Consider the following 22978-nt stretch of genomic DNA (forward strand, 5'->3'; position numbering starts at 1 on the left):
TGCCGGGGACAGTGCGTTGACAGCATCACAGTGCCGTGCGGAATGTCTAATGGGAGCAGCAATCTTGGGCCAAACGGATTTCCTGGGGGCCGCGACACGGTCACTCGGCCACTTAACAGGCGAGCCGCGTGTCCTCGGGGTGAACGTAGAATGACAAATCTAGAGCCTAGTGGCCAGTAGCATCCTCCGAAAGTCATCGAATGAGTGATGGCCAATGTGGCCAATCTTGATCACACGAAAGACTTGACTTACAAATCCTTTCTGGACGAAGCGGGTCCCGGCGTTCATCACGTGATTAAGAAGATTTTCGGCAAGGGTCAAGCAATGTGTGTGTCCGTTTCTGGCGCCCAACAGACTCACAAACCGGAATGGGGGGGGTTGAAAGTGTCCCGTAGTTTGTAGAACCCATAACTTAGCCAGTGTTCATTTATGCTCCGTTACGCGAGGGTTTCCGTTTGATTGTTTAGGTTCCCCAGTAAGAGCCAGAAGGGCTACCGAATCGGGGTGGACCGGAGCATTATGTTTACAGTTCATTATTTTAGGAAATGGAAAGGAATATCTGCGACCTACTTTTACACAGCCATCCAGTGTTGACAGTAGTAAATCGTAATTTTGAAATATTTAAGGAGAGTTGGACATAGGTACGCTAGGTTATACGCAATTCCGTGGAAATCCAAAGGGAGGGTTATCCTATTGGTGTTTGGATTTTAAACCACCAATTACATGACTTTTCAAACGTCAAACGTTTTTTATGGAAATTGTAAACATTTAGTAAAAGCTTGGACAGTTACGAAATGGGACGCAATATGCCCGGAGAATGTTGAGAAATATTAAAACCTTATTTCGAATGTTGAGAAATATTAAAACCTTATTTCGAAAATGGTGAGTCTATAAGTAGTACGAAATTTGAAAAGCTCATTTAATTTAAGCCCATCTCAACCTCGGAGGTTGTGTTAATAAACAGATTTGTCATATTCAAGGCTCGGAAAACCCACAAGAAAAGCCAATGCACCGCCAATGGTCACGCGGCCTAATCGGTCCATTTTTCTTCAAAAATGAACAAGGACCAAACGAGCGAAGGAACGTGGTCCGAAGAGTTCTCGCGTACACTCACCAGTTCTGATCTTTTCGTCAACCGACGTAAACCCTTTTGTAAAACCGACTCTTTTAGCACGGACAGGGTAGATGGGTACTACTACCTGACAGTGGAGGCCTCGAGAGAAGATCGGTTTCCGACCATCAGAGTTCCGACGGATTGTGTGAAGTCTATATCCGGAGGGATCTCAGTGGCGGGATCGGAACGGTCTAAGAGTACAAGACTTGAGACCAGAGCGTTCCGTAGCCTGATAATGTCTAATTTTATTCCACGATTTCTTCGTCTTATATAGTACTTTTTCTTATGATTAAACCTAACGTTTTCAGGAATTCATAGAACTGGCTTACCATTATTGCTTGTGATGTGAGGTTCGTCGCGTTCTCAACAACAAGGAACTGCCGTGACTGAGCTGAAAACTTGGATGACATTTGGTTTCAACAGGACTTAACTAGGATCAAAGGATAGCACTAACAACGAGATGATAACTGAGATGATTCCCGCTAGGGTGCTAGCATTTAACAGGACATTCCACATGGTCTGAGAAAATCGTTTCGCTCGCTGGTGAGAGATAAAAATCCCCATTATAGAAAAAATCATCTCATTTTTAGATCACCATCGCCAGATGTCCTGTCCATAAATTTGTTGCTGCATTAACAAAGCCACCGGCATATCCGCAGGCTTCGCCTGACAAATGGCGGCCCCCCGTTTCGCGTGCCGTGGGCCTTTTTTCGATGATTTTACATTCATCCTTTAATTCCAGAACCATCCCGGTTGCGGCTGGATGCTGACCACATAAATAGCGTTATCGGTGCACGGATCGCGTGTGAACCGTCAACGATAAGCCAATGCCACCGGCTGGCCGACTGAAGAGTCCGGCCCGCCCTACATAATCTAAATGGCCATTTATCAAATGGCCCGGGTCCTTTTGAGCCGATTGGCCGATCTGCCGGCGGCAGGGGTTAACGGTTAGAGTAGACGAATTCTCGGAGTCACGTGGTTTAAAAAAAGCGCGTTTACCTTTTATCTAACCCTCGGATGGACCCCCGCCGGGCTGGTCCAGAAAAAAAAAAACAGAAAAGTCGAATCCTAAATAATCCCATATCAATTGCGGCGCAACCTGCAGGACCCGCGGAGGGCTCCACTGTCTGCCCACTGTTGCTTCAACTTTATAATTTATTTGATAACGCATTTCCCGCGGCCTGTCGACAGGACGCCCGCCGCCGCCGCCGCCGCCGCCGCCGCCGCCGCCGGACACATCACGGCAGGGAGATAGAAGCGCGATTGAAATGCGGGATTACGCTGTTTGGGGCGCAAAAAACGCAGGACCCACGTGTAGCGGTGGCCTGTGGCGTAGTGCGCCAGAATGTCCGCCAGGGTTGGGATCCGAAAAAACCAAACCTCCACGTGACAGATGTGGATGTAAAATGGCCAAAGGTTGCGTGTGGCGGTGGTCGGAAAAAAAGCGGGCCAAAGGGGTCACGCACCAGGGTTGATGGTGAACCATATTTTGCGCTACCATCCCTGGACCCGCCGATGAGAGGACCCTATATTTCATCGAGCCGGGAGGCCGGATCATGGACCGTTTGGTTCCTGATCCGTGTTTGTGCAACAAAAGATGCGATTTTAACCGGGAATGCACCGGGAGTTCGCTAAAAGCCTCAGCCGGCCAAACGACTGTCGGTCGGAGGAACACCTTACCCTTCGGGGTCCTCGGTAGTCGCATGCAAAAAAAAACCCGGCGCACCCTTCATCATAGCCTTAGCCCTTAGCCCGGCCGACCGACGGCGATAACACTCGCTCGCCATTGGCGTCGCAATGGCCAACCAGATTCGGGCTAACCACCGGAGCCGCCACCCTGGAGCATGCCCGGGGCCAGGGTGTTATTTACAACACCAAACAAATAAATTTATGGCCCAACGCGCGCGCGCACGCCCGCCCGGGGAGTGGATAAAATTGGAGTGGCCAACCCGAGGACCACCACCAGGCGGAGGGGTGAAAAACCACAACAATTGTGGTGTACCTCTCCAGTGGGCTCTGGGTGGATTGAAGTACCATCAGGACGCCGGGAACCGATATAGGTCAATATTTACTCCACATTTATTCCCGGCCCGGGTCTGGCCTGCCACAGCCAGCTAGCCTTCTTCCTGCCAGCGTTTGTCGATAACCGATCACCACCGGGGTCTACACGGTCAAACTGTTGCCACGCACACCCAAAAGGACGTAGAGAGAGCATAACGACGGAGGGGGTCATAAGCCCTGCCGGCTGCCGGAGATAGAGACACTAAAAGAAGGGGACACCCCAAAAAGAAAGGTTCGCTCCGGTCTTATCTGCATTGGGAAAATTGAAAATCTGCAGTGAAAAACACACGGACGCACACCACGGCACACACAGGCATCCGGGAGGGGTCCAACGGCAAACAACGACTCGGGACAATCCGGAGCAGGAAGCGAACGAGCGAGTGAGAGAAAGCGAGTGGCCAAGGAAGAAAAGCTGCAGTAAGTCGTAAACAGGGAGGCTTGTCAGGAGAGGGCTTAAGCCTGGCCAGGGCCAAAGGCCATGTCCCCCCCCCATCCCAAGTTAGCATATCCTCGCATCACATCATCTTGCCATTTACTCGGCCCTATCCGGGTGTGGTGGGGATGCACTTTTGGGGGATTGCAGTGCGTGTTCCCCAAGGACCCCGGTCGACCGCATTCCGCTAACGATGGGGTCACCCAAACGGGATACTCGGGTACCCCGTCCCGGGATACGGGGCCGTACGATAATGTACGATAAATCTCTTTTCTCCAGCCTGTGGGCCTCTCGCCTGTGGCACCGGCCCTGAAACCGTGTCACCGGAGGCTGGAGAGGGCCGGATCCCGTGTGGAACCGCGCCAACTGTCGCCCAACAACAAGGTGGGCCACGCCGCGCCGCTTCTGAGGAACCCAGGGGCGGAGACCGGAAGCCGTAGATTTTGCGCAAGTTACGCATTCACAAATCAAATCGTGGAGCGTGCCACACACATACAGACACACGAAGCGACATTTTTTGGCCATCTCTGGCGAGTTTTAATCTGTGCGAGGATCGGCCACCGGCCACATCCTTTATTGGTGTCTCGATACCACCGTACACGGCACGGCAAGATGTCGTTACAATTACAAATGAATTACAGAAGCCCGCAGTGTGCGGAATTACAGCCGAAAGACTGCCGTGTGTCCCGAGGAACGGCTTTGGCACGGAATTTGAAGTACGTCTTTGGGTTTTTTTTGCCTGCGACTTGTTTTTGTTGTTGGCCACTTCAGGGCCAGGTGCCGGGGCTCGTGTGAAGTGTGATCAAACATAAGCCGTATCCGGAAGGGTCACATCCGGGAGCAATCGTTGACAAGCACCACTAACGCTAAAATTACGGGCTGTTTTAAAATGGTTGAATTTGAGGCTTGAAAAAGGATTCTTCATTTCGATTTAAACAAATAATTCTGTGCGATGATCGCACCGCAGAGCTGATGGGCCCGGGCTGAGGGTGTGGGCTCCGAGGAGTGCCCCTTGTATCGGCTCGTTGGTCTAGGGGTATGATTCTCGCTTCGGGTGCGAGAGGTCCCGGGTTCAATTCCCGGACGAGCCCGTGAAGTGCTATTTTTTTTATCTGCGCCAATGCGAGAGAGCTTTTACGTTTGGCATTTACAACTCACGTGGTGAGAAATTCTTCTCACTTAAGCTAACCGCCGTTTCTGTTTCAGGTGTGGAATAGGACATATCGCTGTTAAACTCTGAAGCAAACCGAAGAACATCTGAAACACTTTGAATTTATTGATTAGTATATTGATACATTTGATACATACATTACATGAGGGTATACTTACATTAAGTTTTATCGGAAAGTTCCACGCCAAAGTCCCTGCTCACCCAAGTGCTGACCCACAACAATACGGTAATACAACGTGTTAGCCGAATGGAATGTTTCATAAACACATGTACTTTCACTACTCTTCACTTCACTTTAAAGTTACTTATCATAACAAGCAAGTGCTAGAAATTCACTATTTGATATGAATTTCAAGCATTGCATTTTTTAAAGATGTGATTGATTCAGTACAAAACGAGAAATTAAATCGGACGAAAAGTGCAGACGTTATGTTAGCGGGAAAGAGACAGAAAATAATGCTCGCTATCGCGTTCTCATTCTGGCCTTTGTCGAGAAAACAGTTCGCCGTGAGATATTTCGTCGCAGTATACAGTGAATTGTGAGTGAATCGCTCTGAAGTGAGAAGAATTTCTCACCACGTGCAAATGGCAAAAGTAAAAGCTCTCGCATTGGCACAAAAACCAAAAAAGAGTCTAACAACGCGGGCTCGTCCGGGAATTGAACCCGGGACCTCTCGCACCCGAAGCGAGAATCATACCCCTAGACCAACGAGCCGATACAACGGGCACTCTCCGGAACCCATAAGAAGCGCACTGCCGGACACCAATGTAGGTCGTGCGCGATTGCGACGAAGTCCCGGCCACTGAAACTAATCCTTCAATCAATATGCAAACTCTTTAAAAGCAACCCGGACAAAAAAGGGCGGGTGGCCACTTTTTATGATCCTCGTGGTGCTCGGGTGTTTGATGAAGCTATTCCGACCGACTTCCGAGAGCGAGAGGCCTGACGGATGCCAGCTTTTCAATATTGAAACTAAACGGTCGCTGGGCCACGGCTGTAGAAAGTCGGCCTCTGCCCCACCGTGGAATGTGCCCCCCCCCCGCCGGGTGGGGAGGGGAAGTGCTTTCGGACCAATAACCCACACACGGGGCTCGGCCCGGGGCAGTAGTGGCTCTCTGAAGGCATTCTTTTGAAGTGTGCCTAAAGCACTTTTGAAGCACCACTCTTACGTGAACAACGGACCTAGTGAGCCGGAAGCGGCGTAAAATCCGGCGTCCGATGAGCGATGATGCGGCCACACGGCGGCGGTGTTGATCGTCATCACTTTTTTTGTGTTGTCGCCAGGAGCACTAGGAGTCCACCAACGGCCCAGCGTAAATCACCGGCGGATGTTGATCGACCCACCACGGCGAAAAACAAGTATGTCCACAGGACCCCGAACCCGGACACCGCACGGCCGGAGAATGATGGATTAGTGTGTGCGGTGGCGTTGAAGTGGAGATTTTTTCCTGGGCCGTCCTGACCGAAAAGTCCCGCAAAAAGCTGTTTTCAAGAGAGAGAGCCCGCCCCGGTTGGGGTGACGATTTGATCGATGGCCATTTTGCATTCAAACCGCCCGCGGGAACCGTTCTCGATGTGCCGTTAGGCTGCGGACACTTCAAACGGGACTCGGACCGGCGGGGGCTCGCGGTTTATAAATTACATTTTGTAGCGCATCCTCTTGCGGAACACCCGGAACTCCGACGGACCGGGTGACTTGATTTACGAAGGCGGGGCAATTATTTTCACACTCGAATTAGCGCGCGCGGCCACTTTGTGCGGAAATTAATTGGTACTTCGCAACCAATCAGCGAAACATCACATAAAGCTTAACAAGTTGTAAATAATAGGACCAAAGTACCGTCATAAATGTTAAGTACCACTCGTGGCCCGTGAGAGGGGATCCGAACCCGAAATCCGAACGGCACCGCGCGCACATAACTCAATTTGTCAACATGACGCAAAGCTGACCGGGGGACCTCTGCATAACACACCGGGTTGCGTCGTCGTGGCCACGATCGGCCCCTTTCCGGTGCGCAAGGTGACCAGATCCGGTACCGTTCGAAATGTCATCGACCATTTCGGGCGGTGGGGCCCAAAAACCGGTTCCATCTTCACAACCTGCGAGGCGGCCACATCCGTGAACGTGCTGCTGCGCTGCTGGTCGTTGTGCCTCGGTGTGTTTCATTCATAATTTTCGCACGCTCACTACTCGATGATCGAACGATCGAACCGAGCCGTTGGGTCCGTTTTGAGCTACCTCCGAAAGAGTGAGAGAGATAGGATGGATCGATTCGATTTTTAAACCACTTTGAATGGATACAACTTTCATCGGTGATCGTCTTGCCGTCTTACGGCATTCTGTGGGACGATGCGCCAACGGATTATGCACGGATTGCGTCATAAAAATGTCATTTTATTAAGACCAACTTGGCACACGCAAAACACTTTTTCTCGATCTCCGAACACGATCACCACAAAAGGTAGAACCCGAGATTGGAATTTCTACCTTCGATTTGGGGTTGTCATTGAACTTCCATTACTAGAACAAAATGGCACGCAAATTCTTCTCTCTACGGGTAGATGTGTTTCTCTCGACGCTCCAATCGTCAGTCTATCTCGGACCGCGTTCGGTAGCTAATCGGTTTCGGATAACGTGAATAAGGGCGAGCTTCATGGAAATGAGTGCAAAAAATGCAATCAAACAAAGCCGCTTAACGAGGTGTCGTGTTAAATAAAGTGTGCGCAGTATTTCTTTGTTTTGCGCAGAGTTCAGTGTAATAAAGTGGTCAAGAAAATGAATGAATCGACCCCCACTGCAGAAAGAGCCGGTTTGAAAAAATTTCTTTGCACTTACCCCAGATGGGACTCGAACCCACAATCCCCGGCTTAGGAGGCCGGTGCCTTGTCCATTAGGCCACTGGGGCTGTGTTTATAGCGCAGCTTATGTCGCCATTTCAACGCAGCGCTGATTTCGTACGGAAAATTGGTAAAATTTTACCTGTACTTTGTTTCTCGGAAACGATGCAATTATACAGATGAAATCTGCACAAATTGCTAGCTGCCAAAATGCATTTCCTGATTTAAAGTGGTGTGCGTTAAATTCGTGAAAAATGCGTTCCCCGTGAGCGCCCTCTGTCTGTCGTTCAGCGAACGAAAGCGCTGTACGTCGTGCGAGCTTTATAGCAAAGGTTATTTCGTTGGAAATGTTTTATAGCAACGAGAGAGCTGTCAAACGCTTTGTTTTTTTTTTGTTTGGTATCCGGCCGGCGAGATCGTTCGGGAAGAATGTCGCTGAAGTGTGCAGTTTGTAGCCAAAACGAGCGAAAATACAAGTGTAAAACGTGCAGCGTTCCCTAGTAAGTGATGGCGAACCAGCGGCTGACCTGCGTTCGGCCACTAATTTGCTTGCTTTCCTTTACCGCACCACCGTAGCTGCTCGGTGGCTTGCTATCGGACGCACCAGGAGCAAAAATGTGAGCCACCAGCCCTATCGGCTACGGATCCGGAATCGGGTTTCCGGGAGGACCACGCTCCGATGGCACAGAAAATCGTGCACTTCCCCACGGTCGACACGGTGCCGCAGGAGAAGCTGGAATTGCTGGGTAAGTCGAACGGGTTCGAAGGGCACGTGGTTGCCAAATTAACCTTCCCCATTGCCCCAGGACAAAGCGAACACCTAAAGAATCTGCTGTGCAATCGGCACTTAAGGCAGCTGCTGAAAGAGGTGGACAGTGGCCGGAACGGGATGAATGCCATTCGCGTGGCAATGATGGAGCCACTGTTTGTGGAGTTTGCCGACGAGTGCCTCCGGCTAGTGGAACCACCGAGCTCCGATGGGGAAGAATCGCAACCGAACATGGACGATTTAGTATTCACAAACCTCAAACATCGACGGTAGCGCCGGTATCCTTTTACGACAATAAACTGCGACGCACGCGGTTTGGTTCGATCCAAAATGCGGAAAAAATGTCCGCTTTATCTCTTATCTTCGATACAAAATAATACAGAAGGCGGTGTGTGGCGGGTTGTAGACGTGTGTGGCGCCGGCGGTGGCCACACGCCTCGGATAGCAGTTACGCCATTTACAGCTCGGAACGTTCCGTCAACTGGGCGCTCGTTTGGGGAACGGTGTACAGGAACAGATCGTCCGGCAGGTGGCTTTTGTCCAGGTCGCTGAGCATGTGGTACCGCTGCCGGAGCAGATAGGCGGCCGCCTTCGGTTGGCGGTTGCGCGTGAAGATGCCCTTCTTGTTGCCACCGACCCGCGTGTACGCTGTAAGATAGGGAAAATCGTTAGCTTCCCCATCGTCGTCGTTGTGGGCGTGTGCGGGATTGTGGAATTTATCTTTACTTTGCGCCGTTTTGAAGTCGGCAAAGTTCCACACGAACTCGCCGATGAAAAAGTGTTGCGCCCGCAGCGTGTCGAACGCCTTGAAGTGCTGGCTAAACACGCGGCTCTGATAGTCCTCGGACCAGATGTACGCAGGAAGCTGTGTAGGGGGGTAGGAGAGAGAAAGAGGTCAACCGAGTTCGATAAGCTGCTCGCTCGCGTGTCTGTGATAAGAGTATCTGGTTCCGTCCCGTACCATGTGAAGACCTTCCATCGTATCGGCACCGTACTCGGACATCAGGACCGGTTTGTTGTGCTTCTTGTTCCAAGCTTGCGCTTCCTCCACCACCCGGTTGGTGATCATGTTGAGGCGCCCCGCGTTGGCATACCACGCGTTGTACCTGTTAAAACTTACGATGTCCAGATGCTGTGCCTGTGGCCACGAAAGAGAGATGCGTAAAGGCACACGATTTAAATAGGCTGTCGGGCACCCAGCCCCCAAGCTGCAGTCGTGGCCGAGTGGTTAAGGCGTCTGACTCGAAATCAGATTCCCTCTGGGGAGCGTAGGTTCGAATCCTACCGGCTGCGAACCACTTTTTTTCTTTTTTTTTTTGCACTTACCGCTCGATCATCGTTGACGTTTACGGCTATGGCCGCGGTGATGGGACGCGTTGGGTCCAGTAATTTGGTGTATTGGGCTACGGCCGCAAAGTATGCGTCCGCATCGAGCTTGCCCGTGCGCGGTTCGTTCGCGATCGACCACATGACCACGCTCGGATGGTTTCGATCCCGGTGGACCAGCTGCTCGATGCTGGACTTGTGCTTTTGCAGCAACACCTGGGAATAGTTTCTAGAAATGCACTGAAGGTTATGGCCACTGCAATGGAGATGACAAAGAGAGCTTTCTTACTCCGTATCGACGCTCGGACACTCGTCGATGATCATGATCCCGTTCTCATCCGCGAACTGCATGCTTTCCTCCGAGTACGGATAGTGCGACGTCCGGTACGCGTTGGCACCGACCCACTTGAGGAGGTTAAAGTCTTTGGTTAACAGCGCCAGATCTAATCCTTTGCCACGGATCTAGGAAAAGGGACAAGGACAATATCAGCAGCCTGTTGCGAAGGGAGGCACACATGGACCCGCATCCTCACATCCGAATCTTCATGTCGTCCAAAGCCGCGGAAGTAGATCGGCCTCCCGTTGATCAGGAACGCGGTGCTGTTCCACTCAAGCGTTCGGATTCCGACCTTCATCCGGTACACGTCGAGCAGCGTAGTTTTCACATCGTTCCCAACGCCATCGGTCTCCAGTTTGATCTCCATCGTGTAAAGGTATCCCGGTTCCGGGTCCATCAGGTACGGCCACCACAGTTTCGCCTCGGGAATGGTGGCACTGCCTTCTAGTTTACCTTTGGCCACATCCGTACCGACCAGGGTTCCGTTGCGATCGTACAGCTTAACCGTCACCTGCAGTGCGTCGGTCGTCTCGTTTGGGTTGCTGCTGCCCGTCAGCACCTGATAGTGCACGTGGCCTTCACCGTCAGCCCCCTGATCGGTATGAACCGCCACGTCCCGTATGTAAACCCGTGGCACCGTGTACAGAACCACCGAACGGTGGATTCCGGCGTAATTGAAGAAGTCAAACGTATACGATTGGACGAGCTCAGATCCATTGTCACTGTGAAGACAGGGAAAGGGACAGAGTTAATCCCCCGAGGAGAATCGAATCGGAACAGAGCGTACATTGCCTGATTGTCCACCTTGCCCTGCGGGATGGTCACCTGCAGCAGCACGTTATCACAGATGACCGAAATGCGGTTCTCGTCGCCGTACTTGAGCACTTTGGTAACTTCCGCCTCGAACGGCAGGTGTCCGATCTCGTGCTTCACAACCTGCACACCATTAATCCACTGCAAAGGAAGAGCGAAACGGATCACGGATCACTATACGGAAAGTAGACAGAGAAGTAGTACTTACCACGATCGTGTCGTAGTGGACGGAACCGAAGCGGACGAAAACGCGCTCACTGGACCACGCCCGGGGCACGAAGAACCGCCGATCGTACCACACGGTCCCGACGTGATCGCGCAGCCCCGCGTCCTCCGTGACGTCGTTGTAGCTGCTCGGCACCGGCATCTGGATCGTCTTCCGGAACCGGGCCAGATCGTCACCGTACCACTTCTCGCGGATGCCCTGCGACGGATTGTTGCTGTCCGATCGCACAAAGTTCCACATCCCGTCCAGCTTCTTTAGCTCGCGTGTTTCCGACTCACTACCGGCGATCGAGAGAGGCATTAGTGGACCGGATCGAGGTGGAGATGCAAAACGCACATCGGACTTACATCGGATAGAGGAGGTCCTCCGTCGAGGACTCGTTGCCCGCCATGAAGTTCATTGCTCCGAAAACTACGTTGACCATGTAACCGATCACTCCCATCACCACGAACGTCCCCACTGCGTCGCCCATCGTCGGATTATCGGAAAATGGTAAACAAAACGGATCTCAAGTGGTTAGTGCTGTCAAGTGGTTGATTCTTTGGGTCTCTATGAATCGATCTGGTCTATAAGAACAGTGTAGAGGGGTTGTGCATCTCTGCGACACTTCTTATTGACTCAGTTGGGGAGTCTGTGTCCCCAGGTGGTGATCCATTTAAACGTCTACACACGATCGTTCGTGACGGGAGTTAAACGTTGCAAAGTGGAGCCCAATCATCGTCAAAATTTAAGAGGTGGTGCTACTAACAAGCCACTCGGCCAACGGTCAATTTGCTACCGAACCTTCCAGGACGGGGGCTTTTTAAGTCACACCCCGTCTTTCAACCCGTACGAGGTTAAGGTGTGCCACCGTCAGCCGGAGCGGCCAGATTTGTGTTGATACTAGACAAACATGGGTTTTGTAAAAAAAATACGCCAGAGAGCGCCGTAGGAATCCGATCACGATGGGTGTGCCCCGCGGGATGCGTCAGTAGAACACAGAAGCAGCCAGCAGAAGATCCGCTTCTAAGCTAGTGGTGCCGAACTTAAAATGGGGAGACGTGAGCCGTGAGTTGATGTTGTCAGCATCCGCTCCGCAGCACGGAACACGTACCGGGAACAGATAAATACCAGATACACGCTTCACACTGGTAAACCAAACATTGGTGGGGCCAAACATGATCGCTGCTCGATCGCTGGATTGGCCACCAAAAAACCAGATGTTCCTCTGCGCGGCCCGCGGCGGGCCCAATAGACCATTGCCGCCCTTCGTGTGGCCCTTCAATATGACTCCAATCTAAAAACGGACACTCGATCCGGCCTGCTTCACTTATCGTCGCAAAAACGCCCCACTGCTGTTCCGGAAAAGGGCCGCCCAGTGCACGGTACGAAGGATAAATTAATGGCCACGCCATCGGAGGGAGTGTTCGACGACCAACGCCAAACTATGTGTGTACCTGAATACACGAGAACGCGCTGCCTGGCGTTAAGGGCGAGTCTGCTCCGTCGTCGTCGCTCTTTACTAGGTTTCAGTTGCAGTTCTTCAACTTCGACCGGTGCTGCTGCTGTTGTTGTTAATCGCATTACGGCGATGCCAGTGTTTCCGTGCGAAGCCATGCCCCTCAAAAGTCTAGACTAAGGACACGTGCCACAGTACCACAGAATGCATCGCGCCCCACGAAAACAAAGTCCACGGGGAGAATTGGGGGCTTTTGTAAGGATTTCCCAGGAAACCACGGCGAGGGGCTTCTTTTCACTTGCGCGCGCGTTTTCACTTTCGATTCCGGAGTTCCGAGTTCCATCGACCAACTCCAACGGCCGCCACAAAACAACTGGAGTACTAGAGAATGATTAGCCCGGCCCGGGAGAGCTCGGGGCGTTTCTCGGGAAAGAATACCGATTAGCCGGAGGCCGCACGGTCCCGAGTAAGATTTTAACATCCTGCACACGTCGTCGACGTGTTGGCTTCTTGCGAAAATTTCCACTTGCAGGGTATCAAGTGAACCTCCAAAGCTCAAGATAACCTGCGCGTGTCCGTTCGCTCGTTCCCCCCATATCACGGCGCGCACACGCAACCTGACCGATAGTCGACCTCGCGGATTGGAATCTTGTGGCTCCCGCGACCACCACCCGCGGCTTACCGATGCCCGTGATGATCAGCAGCCGCATTCGGTGATCGTGCTGAACTTGACGCCGCTGGGCCAGCGTTAGTTGCCTCCTTTGAGGCCGCCGTATCAGCCTCAGCCGGGAAGCGGCATTCAGCAGCAGTCGCTTTCGATCCTCGACATCAGATGGCACTGCTGGCGGTAGCACCATCGTTGTGTTGTGGAAAACTATTGTTCGGCCACTGGATTCTACACTACCGGCATGGCCCGTGTCGGAGCCAAAAAATCACTAAAGTTCCACCGCCGGTTAGCTAACTCACGGCCAACTCGGAACTGTCAGATGACTGGACCGACGGGTTGTTTGACGGGAACGGGGTGCCCACGAACCACTTATCGGCAAGATAGTGTGCATACATCGCGCCTTATCGGGTGGGGACCACCCCTTTCACCGGTGGTACACCTTAGCGAGTCCTATCAATTCCTTAACCGCTTTCCAGGTGTGATAACAGGGCCACGGTGGGATCGATTCGCCACGGGGTCCAGCTTCAGCTGGTTTACGATTAAAGGCCCTTAGGGCGCGCCGCGGTAGGTTTCATAATTTTTGGCCAATTTCAAGTACCACAAGTGTTATCGTGGCCTCAGAATTCTTAACCTACTTTCCCGGGCCCCGCGGGACCCATTATGCCGGGGCCCATTCTGATAAAAACGTGGCCTTCGCGACGAGTTCTAACCACCTCGTGGAGTGTCACGCTCGACTGGACACTTCACGGGCGGGCTCCGTTTAAATTGTGTCACATTTGTCAGCTCATTGCCACACCACCACCTGGCACCGGGAATCTGGTGCATAATTCAGATGCGTCCGAAGGCGATCGATTGACAGCGTAATTGCAGCAGATCAAGATCATGGCGAGTAGGTTTCGCGTGCGCCCGTGGGCTCTGATTCATGATCTAAGCGCATGAACACGATCGTGAGATAAAAACACCGATCGACCTGCAAAATCGTGTGCGAATGATGATCATTTAAGATGATAAGTGATCACCGGGTGCTCCGGTCGGGTGGGAAAATGTTCGGCGCGGGGTACAGAATCCCCCCGGGGGTTTGGCTCTTCTCGAGTCGAGATTAATTAGCGTTTGTGGTGGCGATAAAAAAACGAGATTCTCCGTTAACAATCTCATTCTTGGCGCGTTGCTGTTTTTTAGTCGATCCCAAATGGCACGCCACGAGGGGATTCTTTTTAGCGCAGTGCACTATGACTACAGATTGATTGGCCCCGCCGTCGTGGTGGTGATCTCCTAAATCCGGATGGTGATAAACGGTGGCACGGGTCCGGGTTTGATAGCCTCGGCTCCTTCGAATGACCTCTCGGACAATCGGTCTTTTTTTGTATCGAGCTTCAAAATTACACACGTAGCCACGCCGCCACAACACGATCGCGGACAGCTTTTTGCAGCACCTTTCCGGAACGATCGCTACAAAACGAAATTTAACCGTATAACTAAGTGTTCGTTACCCGTTCGCTGGAAAGCTGGCGGCTTCCGTTGGACGACCATTGCTAGATTCCCACAGTGCCGGGGCCACGGAACCGCTTAACGCACGCACGTCGGAACAATAATCAAATTCAATTAACCCGCCGACGGAACTGGTGGGCGCCTCTGACTGTTTTAACGGTTCCCCGGTTTCGGAGGGCGAATGAACCTTTTCACTCTCTGGACACTGGCAGCGGACGGATTTATTAATTGAGTGCGACCGCAACCGGGGGCCAATCCGCCGTCCGCTGGTTTCGGATGCGACGATCCTTCGTGAAACACCAAACTCAACTGTCGCGGCCAGCCGGTCCGCGGACGCTTCTTGTACTATCGCGCGCGGTGCCGAGTGATCGCGACGCTGTTTGCCGGTCGGGCCAAAACACGGCGTGCGCCAAACTCACACATCCTTACGGCCATCGTGTGACGCCGGGTTTGTTTACCTCCGCACATGAGTTTAAGAGAAAATTAGGTTTTTTCTGCCGATGGCAGCGCGCATTAGGCAATGGCCACCGATTGAGGCACCATTGTGGGTGTCGACAGATAAAAGGGAGATAAGAGGCGCAGATCGAGACCGACGATAAGGCGCGGGTTGGGCTCTTGCCAATTTGTTTACTCACTGGCCGAGGATACGTACCTTTAAGAAGGGCGAGCGCAGCGCGGTACAGCCGGTCCGCAAGCCGCCATCGGATGGTGTTGTGGTCGGTGGAAATAAGCCGCGCCTTGGACGATATCGTCAGCATTCAGAACTGGTCCGAAAAATAGCACTAAACATTTGAATTGAGCAAAATGCAACTTGTGCTGATCCTTTCGACTTTCCGATTTGACGTACGACGGAATCAGCTGTCAAATCTCGTTTTTCTTAAACTCATATAAACTTTTGCCACATACTGTAACCTAGGTTGGAATTTTATGGCCGATTTTATGGTAGTCGAGACCAGAACCCACCGAAAACGCTTTCGCTTGGCTTTTCAAAACTCGGAATCACCTGTGGTAGATTTCATATAAATGGTAGATTTCATATAAATGGTAGATTTCATATAAATGGTAGATTTCATATAAATGGGAGATTTCATATAAATGGGAATCTGATTTCGAGTCAGACGCCTTAACCACTCGGCCACGACTGCCGTATGAGAGGTGGTCTCCAAATACCTTATATTAAGTTGGAAAAAAATGGTCGTTTTTAGTGTGAATTTCAAAACAGTTTTTAAGATACCGTATTTTTCCGTGTATAATGCGCACCCATATTTTAGGAGAAAAAAATTTGAAAAAAAAGTTTTTTATTATACCTTTTTTAGATATGTGATATCCAACAAATACCCAATGATCATTGGGTATTTGTTGGATATCACATATCTGAAAAATTCTAATTCTAAATGAAAACTCTACTTCTAATTCTAAATATTCTAATAATATTCTAAAGTAGACTAAGGATAAAATGCGTATACATTGCAAAAGACATACTAGTATTTTATAGTTAGCACAACACCAATGGTGAGCATAAACAGTTAACACCGTCCCGACTGTTAGCATGATTTCAACAAGGCAACATAGTAGCATTCATGCATTAAGCACGACTCCAATAAGACAACATAGAAACATTCATGCGATCACGGACCACTCTCAGCTGAATGTAAACATTCACACGGTCACCAACAATCCGTAGCCGAGAGTCATATAAAACGATCAACCGATCAGATCGAGGTTGTTCTTTCGAGTTGTGCCTTCTATCGAGCTACTTCGGTTCTATGGTCAGTGCGTTCCAGCATCATAGAGTATTCGTAACATCGTCGTGGTTAGTGAGGACAATCTGAGATTGTAACCCGCGCAGTAGCGTGTAGTGTTAAACGGAGCTGAATAAAGATCAAAAAGCCTTATCAAAATACAACCCTTTTTTAAAAATCACTCAACGCGATCCCGTGCTTAACTTGATATTTCGTAATAATCTTCAAACTCAGATTCACTGCTGTCTGACAAATTGATATTCTGTGCTCCTCACTCAATGTACTCCTCACTGTCACTCTCTGAAGAGTCCTCATGAATTGCGACATCTTCAGATCCATCCATAGATCCCATCTTCCGATCCCTTGTATAACGCGCACCCAGATTTTAGAGCTAAAAAAATTGGGCAAAAGTTGCGCGTTATACACGGAAAAATACGGTAATTCCAATGGTTCAATTTACGTCAAGCATGTATCGTTTTGTTGGAAAACTTATTCTCTTTTCAAATGTAGCTTTATCAAGCCTCTCTCGTAGAGAACTTGCTCGTTATTGGCGAAAAACTCGAGTAATCCATTTTCGCAATCCTTTCTTGTTCGCAGTTTTTCATCCCTCAGGAAATGAACCCTCAGGACGTCCCTCAGGACTGAAACGGATCGACGAAAAAAACATTTCACCTAGCTAGCTGGTAGAGTGTCGGCAAAACTGTAAAATGTACCCAATTTTCTCTTTGGTGACTTCCATCGTTAGCACACGGAGTAACTGACAACTGAATGGAGTAAACAAAAAATAGTGAGAGCATGTTTTGAAGTGTGAAGCGTCATCTTGATAACAAGCCTAAACTGTTGAAACTGCACGATCGATACTTCACGAGATCGATCGATCAGTAAAAGCATCTTTCGTGAAAAACGTCTACTTCTTTTTCCCCAACCTAATACTATCTGCGCTGCATCGCAAGGTAATCTTGTCCGTTCCATTTCGATTTACTACTATCCTTGCCGCATGCCGGTACCTCTTTCAGTATTAAGTAATTTCGTCACCCACCCGCAGTGCACGGCCAGCAATGTGGCCCGAGGGGCAAGAATCCGGTTTTCGCGATCGCGATCGCAGTGTGTAGCAATTCGAGGTAAAGTTGCTCCCAAAAATGGCATTGCTCCTGCTGTTGCAGCTGTGCCTTGCGACGCTGTCGGTAACTTTCGATATTCGTTTAACGGCGAGCAGGCTTTTGTGTTGATCCGGAATCGAATCGTGAATTGTGAATCATTGGCTCATTGGCAGATGGGGCCAGATGTTGCTACTGCCGGTCACGTTTGACAGTCAGCTCTTGTCTAATAACTAGAAGTAGTGTCGTGATTATGAGCTGTAGTTCCGGTTCCGGTGATCAGCTCAGGAGAGTAAGCCACACGGATCGTCGCACGTGTTCGCCTTTCGTTGCACATTGTGTGAAGGCCAACACGGGGGCTTAACGGAGGACCCTGAAGGACCCTGCCCTTACAAGGCGGCGGGTGACCATATGTGTGATCGGTTCTCCGCTGTCACGTCTCGGTATGGGGTTTTGGTTCCGCTGTTGAACCTCCATTGCCTCACAGTGCGTGCAGCGTGATAAGCCTCTGACTCTGTCCCTATCATGCTTTCCTGTACGAAACGGGCCGTCTGGTGGGCTTCAGCTTCTTATCAACATACACTGCTGCACGGACTCGTTGCTTATTGTTTTCACAACGCAATGTGATGATAGTGCGTCGTGAAGTGAGCCATCACACGAATTGCATCCTGCTGCATGGAGGGCCACAACCACAGCGCTGATAACGGCGCGATATGTGGCCGGTCACTGCCACTGCTGCCTTCCATTGAATACTGAATTGATTTACTCAGCTCATGTTTCCCTTGTTCTTGAACAATTTTCCTATTTCCGTGTGAAGAAGTGAAGATCGGCATCCCCGTGATCCTTGACTTTCTGCACAATCCGATCCGTGGCGTGTTTTATGCTACGAGAGAAACGAAGAAAACGAGAGAGCGAGAGTGAGATAAACACCACTATTATGAAACTCGAATCGAGTACTCGAACGTTCATTCGAGTTCATTTTGCTATAGCTTTCTCTTTTTGCCTTCTCTCTTGCTGTATTCTACTCTCTCTGTTACTGTGTTCACTCGATCGTTCGAGTTCTTGATTCGAGTTTCATAATAGGGGGGAAAATGCAGAAAGAGAGACCGGCGCAACGCGCGCGGTTTAAAGGGATCGTTTTGGTTGTAACTTACCCAGTCACTCACTCAACGCCGAAGCGTGATCGTGTACCGGCGGCGATCGGCACGGATCGGGATCGCTCACACTCGCGAGCTACTTGCGCTCGGCCGCCTTCGGTGTTTGGCGCGCGATTTTCGGGCATCGAAGTTCTGACGACGACGCGTTTTTGCGCGAAATCCCTCGAGGCCCACGTGGCAGGCAATCGATCGGATTATCGCCGCCCGGTGTCGAGTTGAAGAAGAATCTTTCCCTTCCGACGCGGGTGCTTGGTGACGCCGTCTATGCGGTGCGTGCAGTGGCAGTGTTGGTGTGTCAACCGGCAAGTCCTGGGGCAGGGAAACCGAAAACGTGGAAGCGGAAACGCAGGACTCGCTCGCTGTTGTGTGAACGCCGGCGGCCGGTCGTACGCAGGCGCAGCCTCTGGCCACTGGTGTCGTTGCCCGCAACGGAACCCTAGTTCCGCGGTTCTGTTGTGGTTCTGTCTATTCCGTGGGGGTGTTCCCACACCACGCTGTTTCTCCGGTGTCCTGTGTTTGTGTTGTGTGCTGTGCGGTGTCTGTGTTCTTTCATAAAAATCCTGTGATCCAACAAAAGCCAGGTTAATGGTTCGGAATATCGGTACCTCACTATTGGTTCCCGTCGTCCCAAGGAAAATCCTTGCCCCGGATGAGTAACGGGAAAGCGTGAGTCATCGTCACCCCGGAGTGTCCTTTCGTGCGCACTACAGTGCTGGTCTGTGTCTGTGTGCCGTGTGCAGTTGGCGCCAGTCAGCTGTTGTTGGGCCCAGGGCCCAGGGCTAGCCAGAATAAAGCGAGCGGGCTCAGTGTCTGCAATAGAGAAAAAGGGCCACAGTTTGAAATTGAGTTCCTGAGGCGTGATTGACCGTGAATTACGGCCCGTGAAAACGTGATCCCGGAAGTGATAGAACGGCCGGTTGGGACGGCCGAGAATCCGAGACGAGCGCTACCTAGAGCGATGCGAAGCTGCAAACGAAGGCGACATGGTCGGATCAGGACGAAGCGGAGGACCACAACCGTACAGCCCCTGTACCACCCACAGATTCCGCCAGTCTGGGGAAGGCCTCGGCGGTGTGTATGGATGTGGCTGCTGACGCTGCAGCTGTCCCTGGTAGTGGACGAATGGACGCACAAGCGATACGAAATCGTGGCGTTACCGCTCGTGGACGCAGCCGAACAGCGGAGCCCGGAGGCCAAGTTCTGGGACTACGACGACGGAGTGGTAAGTGTCCGGGGCAGGAAGCTCGGCGCCTGACCTGTTGATAGCCCTGCGCTCGGATTGATTACGGGTTCCTCGGTTGTTGAAGTCGCGCCACAGACTCTTCGTTCTTTGTCCGTCGCCGGAATGTGCGGGTTTCGAGCATAAAACATGGCTCCATTTGAAATTTGTTAACATTAATTCGCATTACTACTGCACGATCCCACCGATTATCTCGATCGGCAATCTCCGAGAACTCCGGAGCTTGTATTAGCAACGGAGCGGACCAGCAGATTAGGATTTATTTATGTACTAATCCTAATCTCTCACTGCACAGTAGGGAATTTGTATGGGCGAGGAAATTTGTTTGGTTATATTAAAAAGGCTCTTTTCGATATTGTAAGGTTTTTTAACGCCTTAAGTATGCAATCTGCATTACATGAGAAAAATTAAAGCACAATCCTAAAAGCAAATATCGAATTTCTGCTACAAATCGAATGCCTTGTGAGTGTAAAAGAGGATATGAAATGATCAAGGAGTCATTAATGTTTTCCTCCACGATGAAATGAATGAACGAAGGATTCATTACCCTTCGGATGATTCGGATAAAAACTCTCAGTTTTTAAAGCTGACTTATGACCGCCTTTTTCCCATAGTGGCACTGGCGCCCTCGGGCGACGTGAAGCGGTTGGCATCAAGCCTTTGGGGCAAGCTTCGAGCATATTATTTAAAATGGCCGCGCTGGGAAAAACGGCAATTCTCCGGCAATTATGGAAGAAAGATTGCCCCTGCTGCATGCTGATCATTGGTGATTGATCGACCGGGGATTGCACCGGGAGAGGTGTTACAAGTCAACTGGTGTGAATCACGTCCAGAGCATGGATAATTTATCGTCCCTCAACTAATTAGCCACCCCATCAGTCGGTCGTGGCACAATCGGTCCATGCTCAATTGCATTCCAGCGCCTGCCTGCCTGCCGGACATTGCAAAGGCTGACTCAGCTCCAGGGCCACCTGCATCACGTACTGTGACCACGAGCCATGTGTAGCGACCGACAGTTCTAGCTCTGCCACCAATTTGGCGAGGAATCTTTAATATTCGCTGTGCACGATGTCACCGCTTTCGACCATTTTTTTTTGCCTCGCTGATGGAATATCTGGCGGCTGAAGTGCTTGAGGAAAAGTAAAGAACGAACGGTTTGAGGTAAGAAAAGTAAAGAACGAGGCATCAAGATTTACCTCCTTAATTTAGATCCCTAGCTTTTTGGGAGCCCTAGACGACGACCCATAGTCGCCAACTCCCTCAGAGTTGGGGCTCTTGTTACTTCAAAAGCCCATACCAGTTTACGTCTCACGGAAAGGCCAGCGTTTGAAACGCCTGATTGGCAACTGGTATTAGAATTAAAATTAGAATTAGAAAGAGCCGAATGTTAGGTGATTACAGCTCAAAGTCTCTATAATACAAAAGAAAGAAAAAAACCGCTTTCGATGTCACCATTTCCGCTGGGCCTGGGACTGATTAGCGGTGGCTTGTGAGAGAACTCGTCGGTGGGTCGACGGGTTGGGCACAAGTGCATCCTCAGTGCAGTGTCGTGAACCAGTGTAGAGCACGCTTACGCACACACGCAACGATGCACCGCTTACAGATACAATCGCAGCGCGAGACGGCCGCGGTCGTAGGAAGAATAAAATAATATGTTTTTGAGTCACCGCATCGTCGTCGTTCTTAATTCCTGTTCCTGCCCTTCTCTTTTATGCTGCCGTCCGTTCGTTGCCCCTCTCTCTCTCTCTCTCTCCTTACCGCCAGCATATGCAGCATATGCTGGCTCACACAGATGTTAACGTTTCCCTCCGCATATGCACGGCCAATGTAGATAAACACAGTTCCCAGTCGAGACGAAAAACTTTGTAGGCCCCGACGGCACAAGATTTCGCTTTCGCTCCTCTTCCCCGAGGGTGCCGGGTGATGCACTTTCAGACCCGTGGGCCGTTACACCACGCACTGCGAGTGCATTATTAATTTCTGTTTGTCGTCCATTGTTCCGCCGGAGGTTTGATTTTGGTGCCGGAACGCTACAAAGTTTATTGGTGCAGCTGCAAAAGAAGCCGTGCCGAAAGGGCCTGGCACTCGAGAACCGGAACTCCGGGGGCCATAGAAATGGTAATGATGGGGCACCGTGGAATCGATCGACACCGACGACCGAACATCAATGAGTTGGGGTTCCTTTTCCGGACCGCTGACTAACTTCTGACGCCTTTCTGATCGGGAAGGGAGGGTGCCGAGGGAAAGAGCGCAGCAGAACCGAGTTACGGCACCAGAATTTAACGAAGCAAAAGTATTTAATGAATTCAAATGTCATCGTCGCCAGCGTCGACGACGACTGATTGACTCAGCCTCGGTCCGGTCCGGGAGGTTCACAGCCAGACGGCGATTGCGATGTTGGTCGAGACGGCCAAAGATCGAGGAAAAGTGAAATTATGACTTTAATTGTTGTGCTCTCAACCACAACGTCGAAGTCTGGACCGAAGAAAATCTCACCGTATCACGCAATCCTCCCATCGGTTCGGCTAGGTGTGTTCCGGTCAAGGCCACACACTCGCCCTGAGTGGTTTGAGCCCATTAATTTGCAGATAAAATAAATAAAACATAATAAGCATAAAAACACAACGCGCCCGGCTCATGCTCAATCACACTCAAAACAACGTGCCGCGAATGGAAGGACAGTCCAAGGTTCTGAGCTACTCCGCGGCTGGGCCACTTTCCAGTTCGTCCGAAGAGTGATGTTTGGCACCCGGCAGCGGCCACGTCCGGCGCGGCCGTCCGGTCTCACATCCGGCCCGTACGTCAGTCAATCAATTTTGATCAACTCTATGATGGGCCTCCCTGTGTTCGAGCGATTTCCTTGCGCTTCTGGTCGAGGGACCCTTCACAAGTGGCTTCGCTTCGTCATCATCGCGTGGTTCGCGTGTGGCCACAGTTTCGCGCGCGCGTCCGTAGTTCAAGAACTCTCTTTCATATTGTTTGCAAATTGGGAGAGGCCCGACGGTGTGTCTTTAGCACTTTTGGGGGTTCTTCTGTCCTCATCCGTCGTCGTGTAAAACC

The 22978-nt window shown here is 50.9% G+C and overlaps 3 protein-coding genes and 4 non-coding genes across 10 annotated transcripts in view; 4 read left to right on the forward strand and 3 right to left on the reverse strand.

Moving 5' to 3' along the window:
• The first annotated feature begins 4627 nt into the window (after positions 1-4627).
• On the forward strand, positions 4628-4699 carry Trnap-cgg (transfer RNA proline (anticodon CGG)). The gene has a single exon. It is a non-coding gene; the product is annotated as a tRNA-Pro (tRNA).
• Positions 4700-5422: 723 nt separating this feature from the next.
• On the reverse strand, positions 5423-5494 carry Trnap-cgg (transfer RNA proline (anticodon CGG)). The gene has a single exon. It is a non-coding gene; the product is annotated as a tRNA-Pro (tRNA).
• Positions 5495-7613: 2119 nt separating this feature from the next.
• Positions 7614-7686, reverse strand: Trnar-ccu (transfer RNA arginine (anticodon CCU)). Its single transcript has one exon. It is a non-coding gene; the product is annotated as a tRNA-Arg (tRNA).
• Positions 7687-8025: 339 nt separating this feature from the next.
• LOC131206401 (zinc finger HIT domain-containing protein 3) lies at positions 8026-8717 on the forward strand. The gene is made up of 3 exons (XM_058198940.1): positions 8026-8118; positions 8195-8364; positions 8425-8717. The coding sequence occupies exons 1-3, from the start codon at positions 8048-8050 to the stop codon at positions 8658-8660; spliced, it is 477 nt and encodes a 158-aa protein (XP_058054923.1). The 5' UTR covers positions 8026-8047; the 3' UTR covers positions 8661-8717.
• LOC131206400 (beta-glucuronidase) lies at positions 8708-15464 on the reverse strand. 4 transcript variants are annotated; one of them, XM_058198936.1, is made up of 10 exons: positions 15335-15464; positions 11437-11548; positions 11072-11366; positions 10838-11004; positions 10247-10772; positions 10003-10175; positions 9714-9942; positions 9349-9525; positions 9114-9252; positions 8708-9035 (listed from the first exon to the last, which is right to left on the reverse strand). In XM_058198936.1, the coding sequence occupies exons 1-10, from the start codon at positions 15438-15440 to the stop codon at positions 8845-8847; spliced, it is 2115 nt and encodes a 704-aa protein (XP_058054919.1). In that variant the 5' UTR covers positions 15441-15464; the 3' UTR covers positions 8708-8844. The 4 variants fall into 4 exon arrangements, with proteins under 4 accessions (XP_058054919.1, XP_058054920.1, XP_058054921.1 ...); XM_058198937.1 differs by lacking the exon at positions 15335-15464 and adding an exon at positions 14685-14816; XM_058198938.1 differs by lacking the exon at positions 15335-15464 and adding an exon at positions 13210-13277.
• Trnas-cga (transfer RNA serine (anticodon CGA)) lies at positions 9598-9680 on the forward strand. The gene has a single exon. It is a non-coding gene; the product is annotated as a tRNA-Ser (tRNA).
• A 4105-nt stretch (positions 15465-19569) lies between the features above and the next one.
• LOC131208116 (matrix metalloproteinase-2-like) overlaps positions 19570-22978 on the forward strand; it is a 33993-nt gene continuing 30584 nt past the window's right edge. Inside the window, exon 1 of the mRNA XM_058200768.1 lies at positions 19570-19900. Coding sequence (XP_058056751.1) covers positions 19637-19900 — 264 coding nt within the window. The 5' untranslated portion in view covers positions 19570-19636. The remainder of the gene's footprint in view (positions 19901-22978) is intronic.

Source organism: Anopheles bellator, chromosome 1, assembly GCF_943735745.2.
Source record: "Anopheles bellator chromosome 1, idAnoBellAS_SP24_06.2, whole genome shotgun sequence".
NCBI lineage: Eukaryota > Metazoa > Arthropoda > Insecta > Diptera > Culicidae > Anopheles > Anopheles bellator.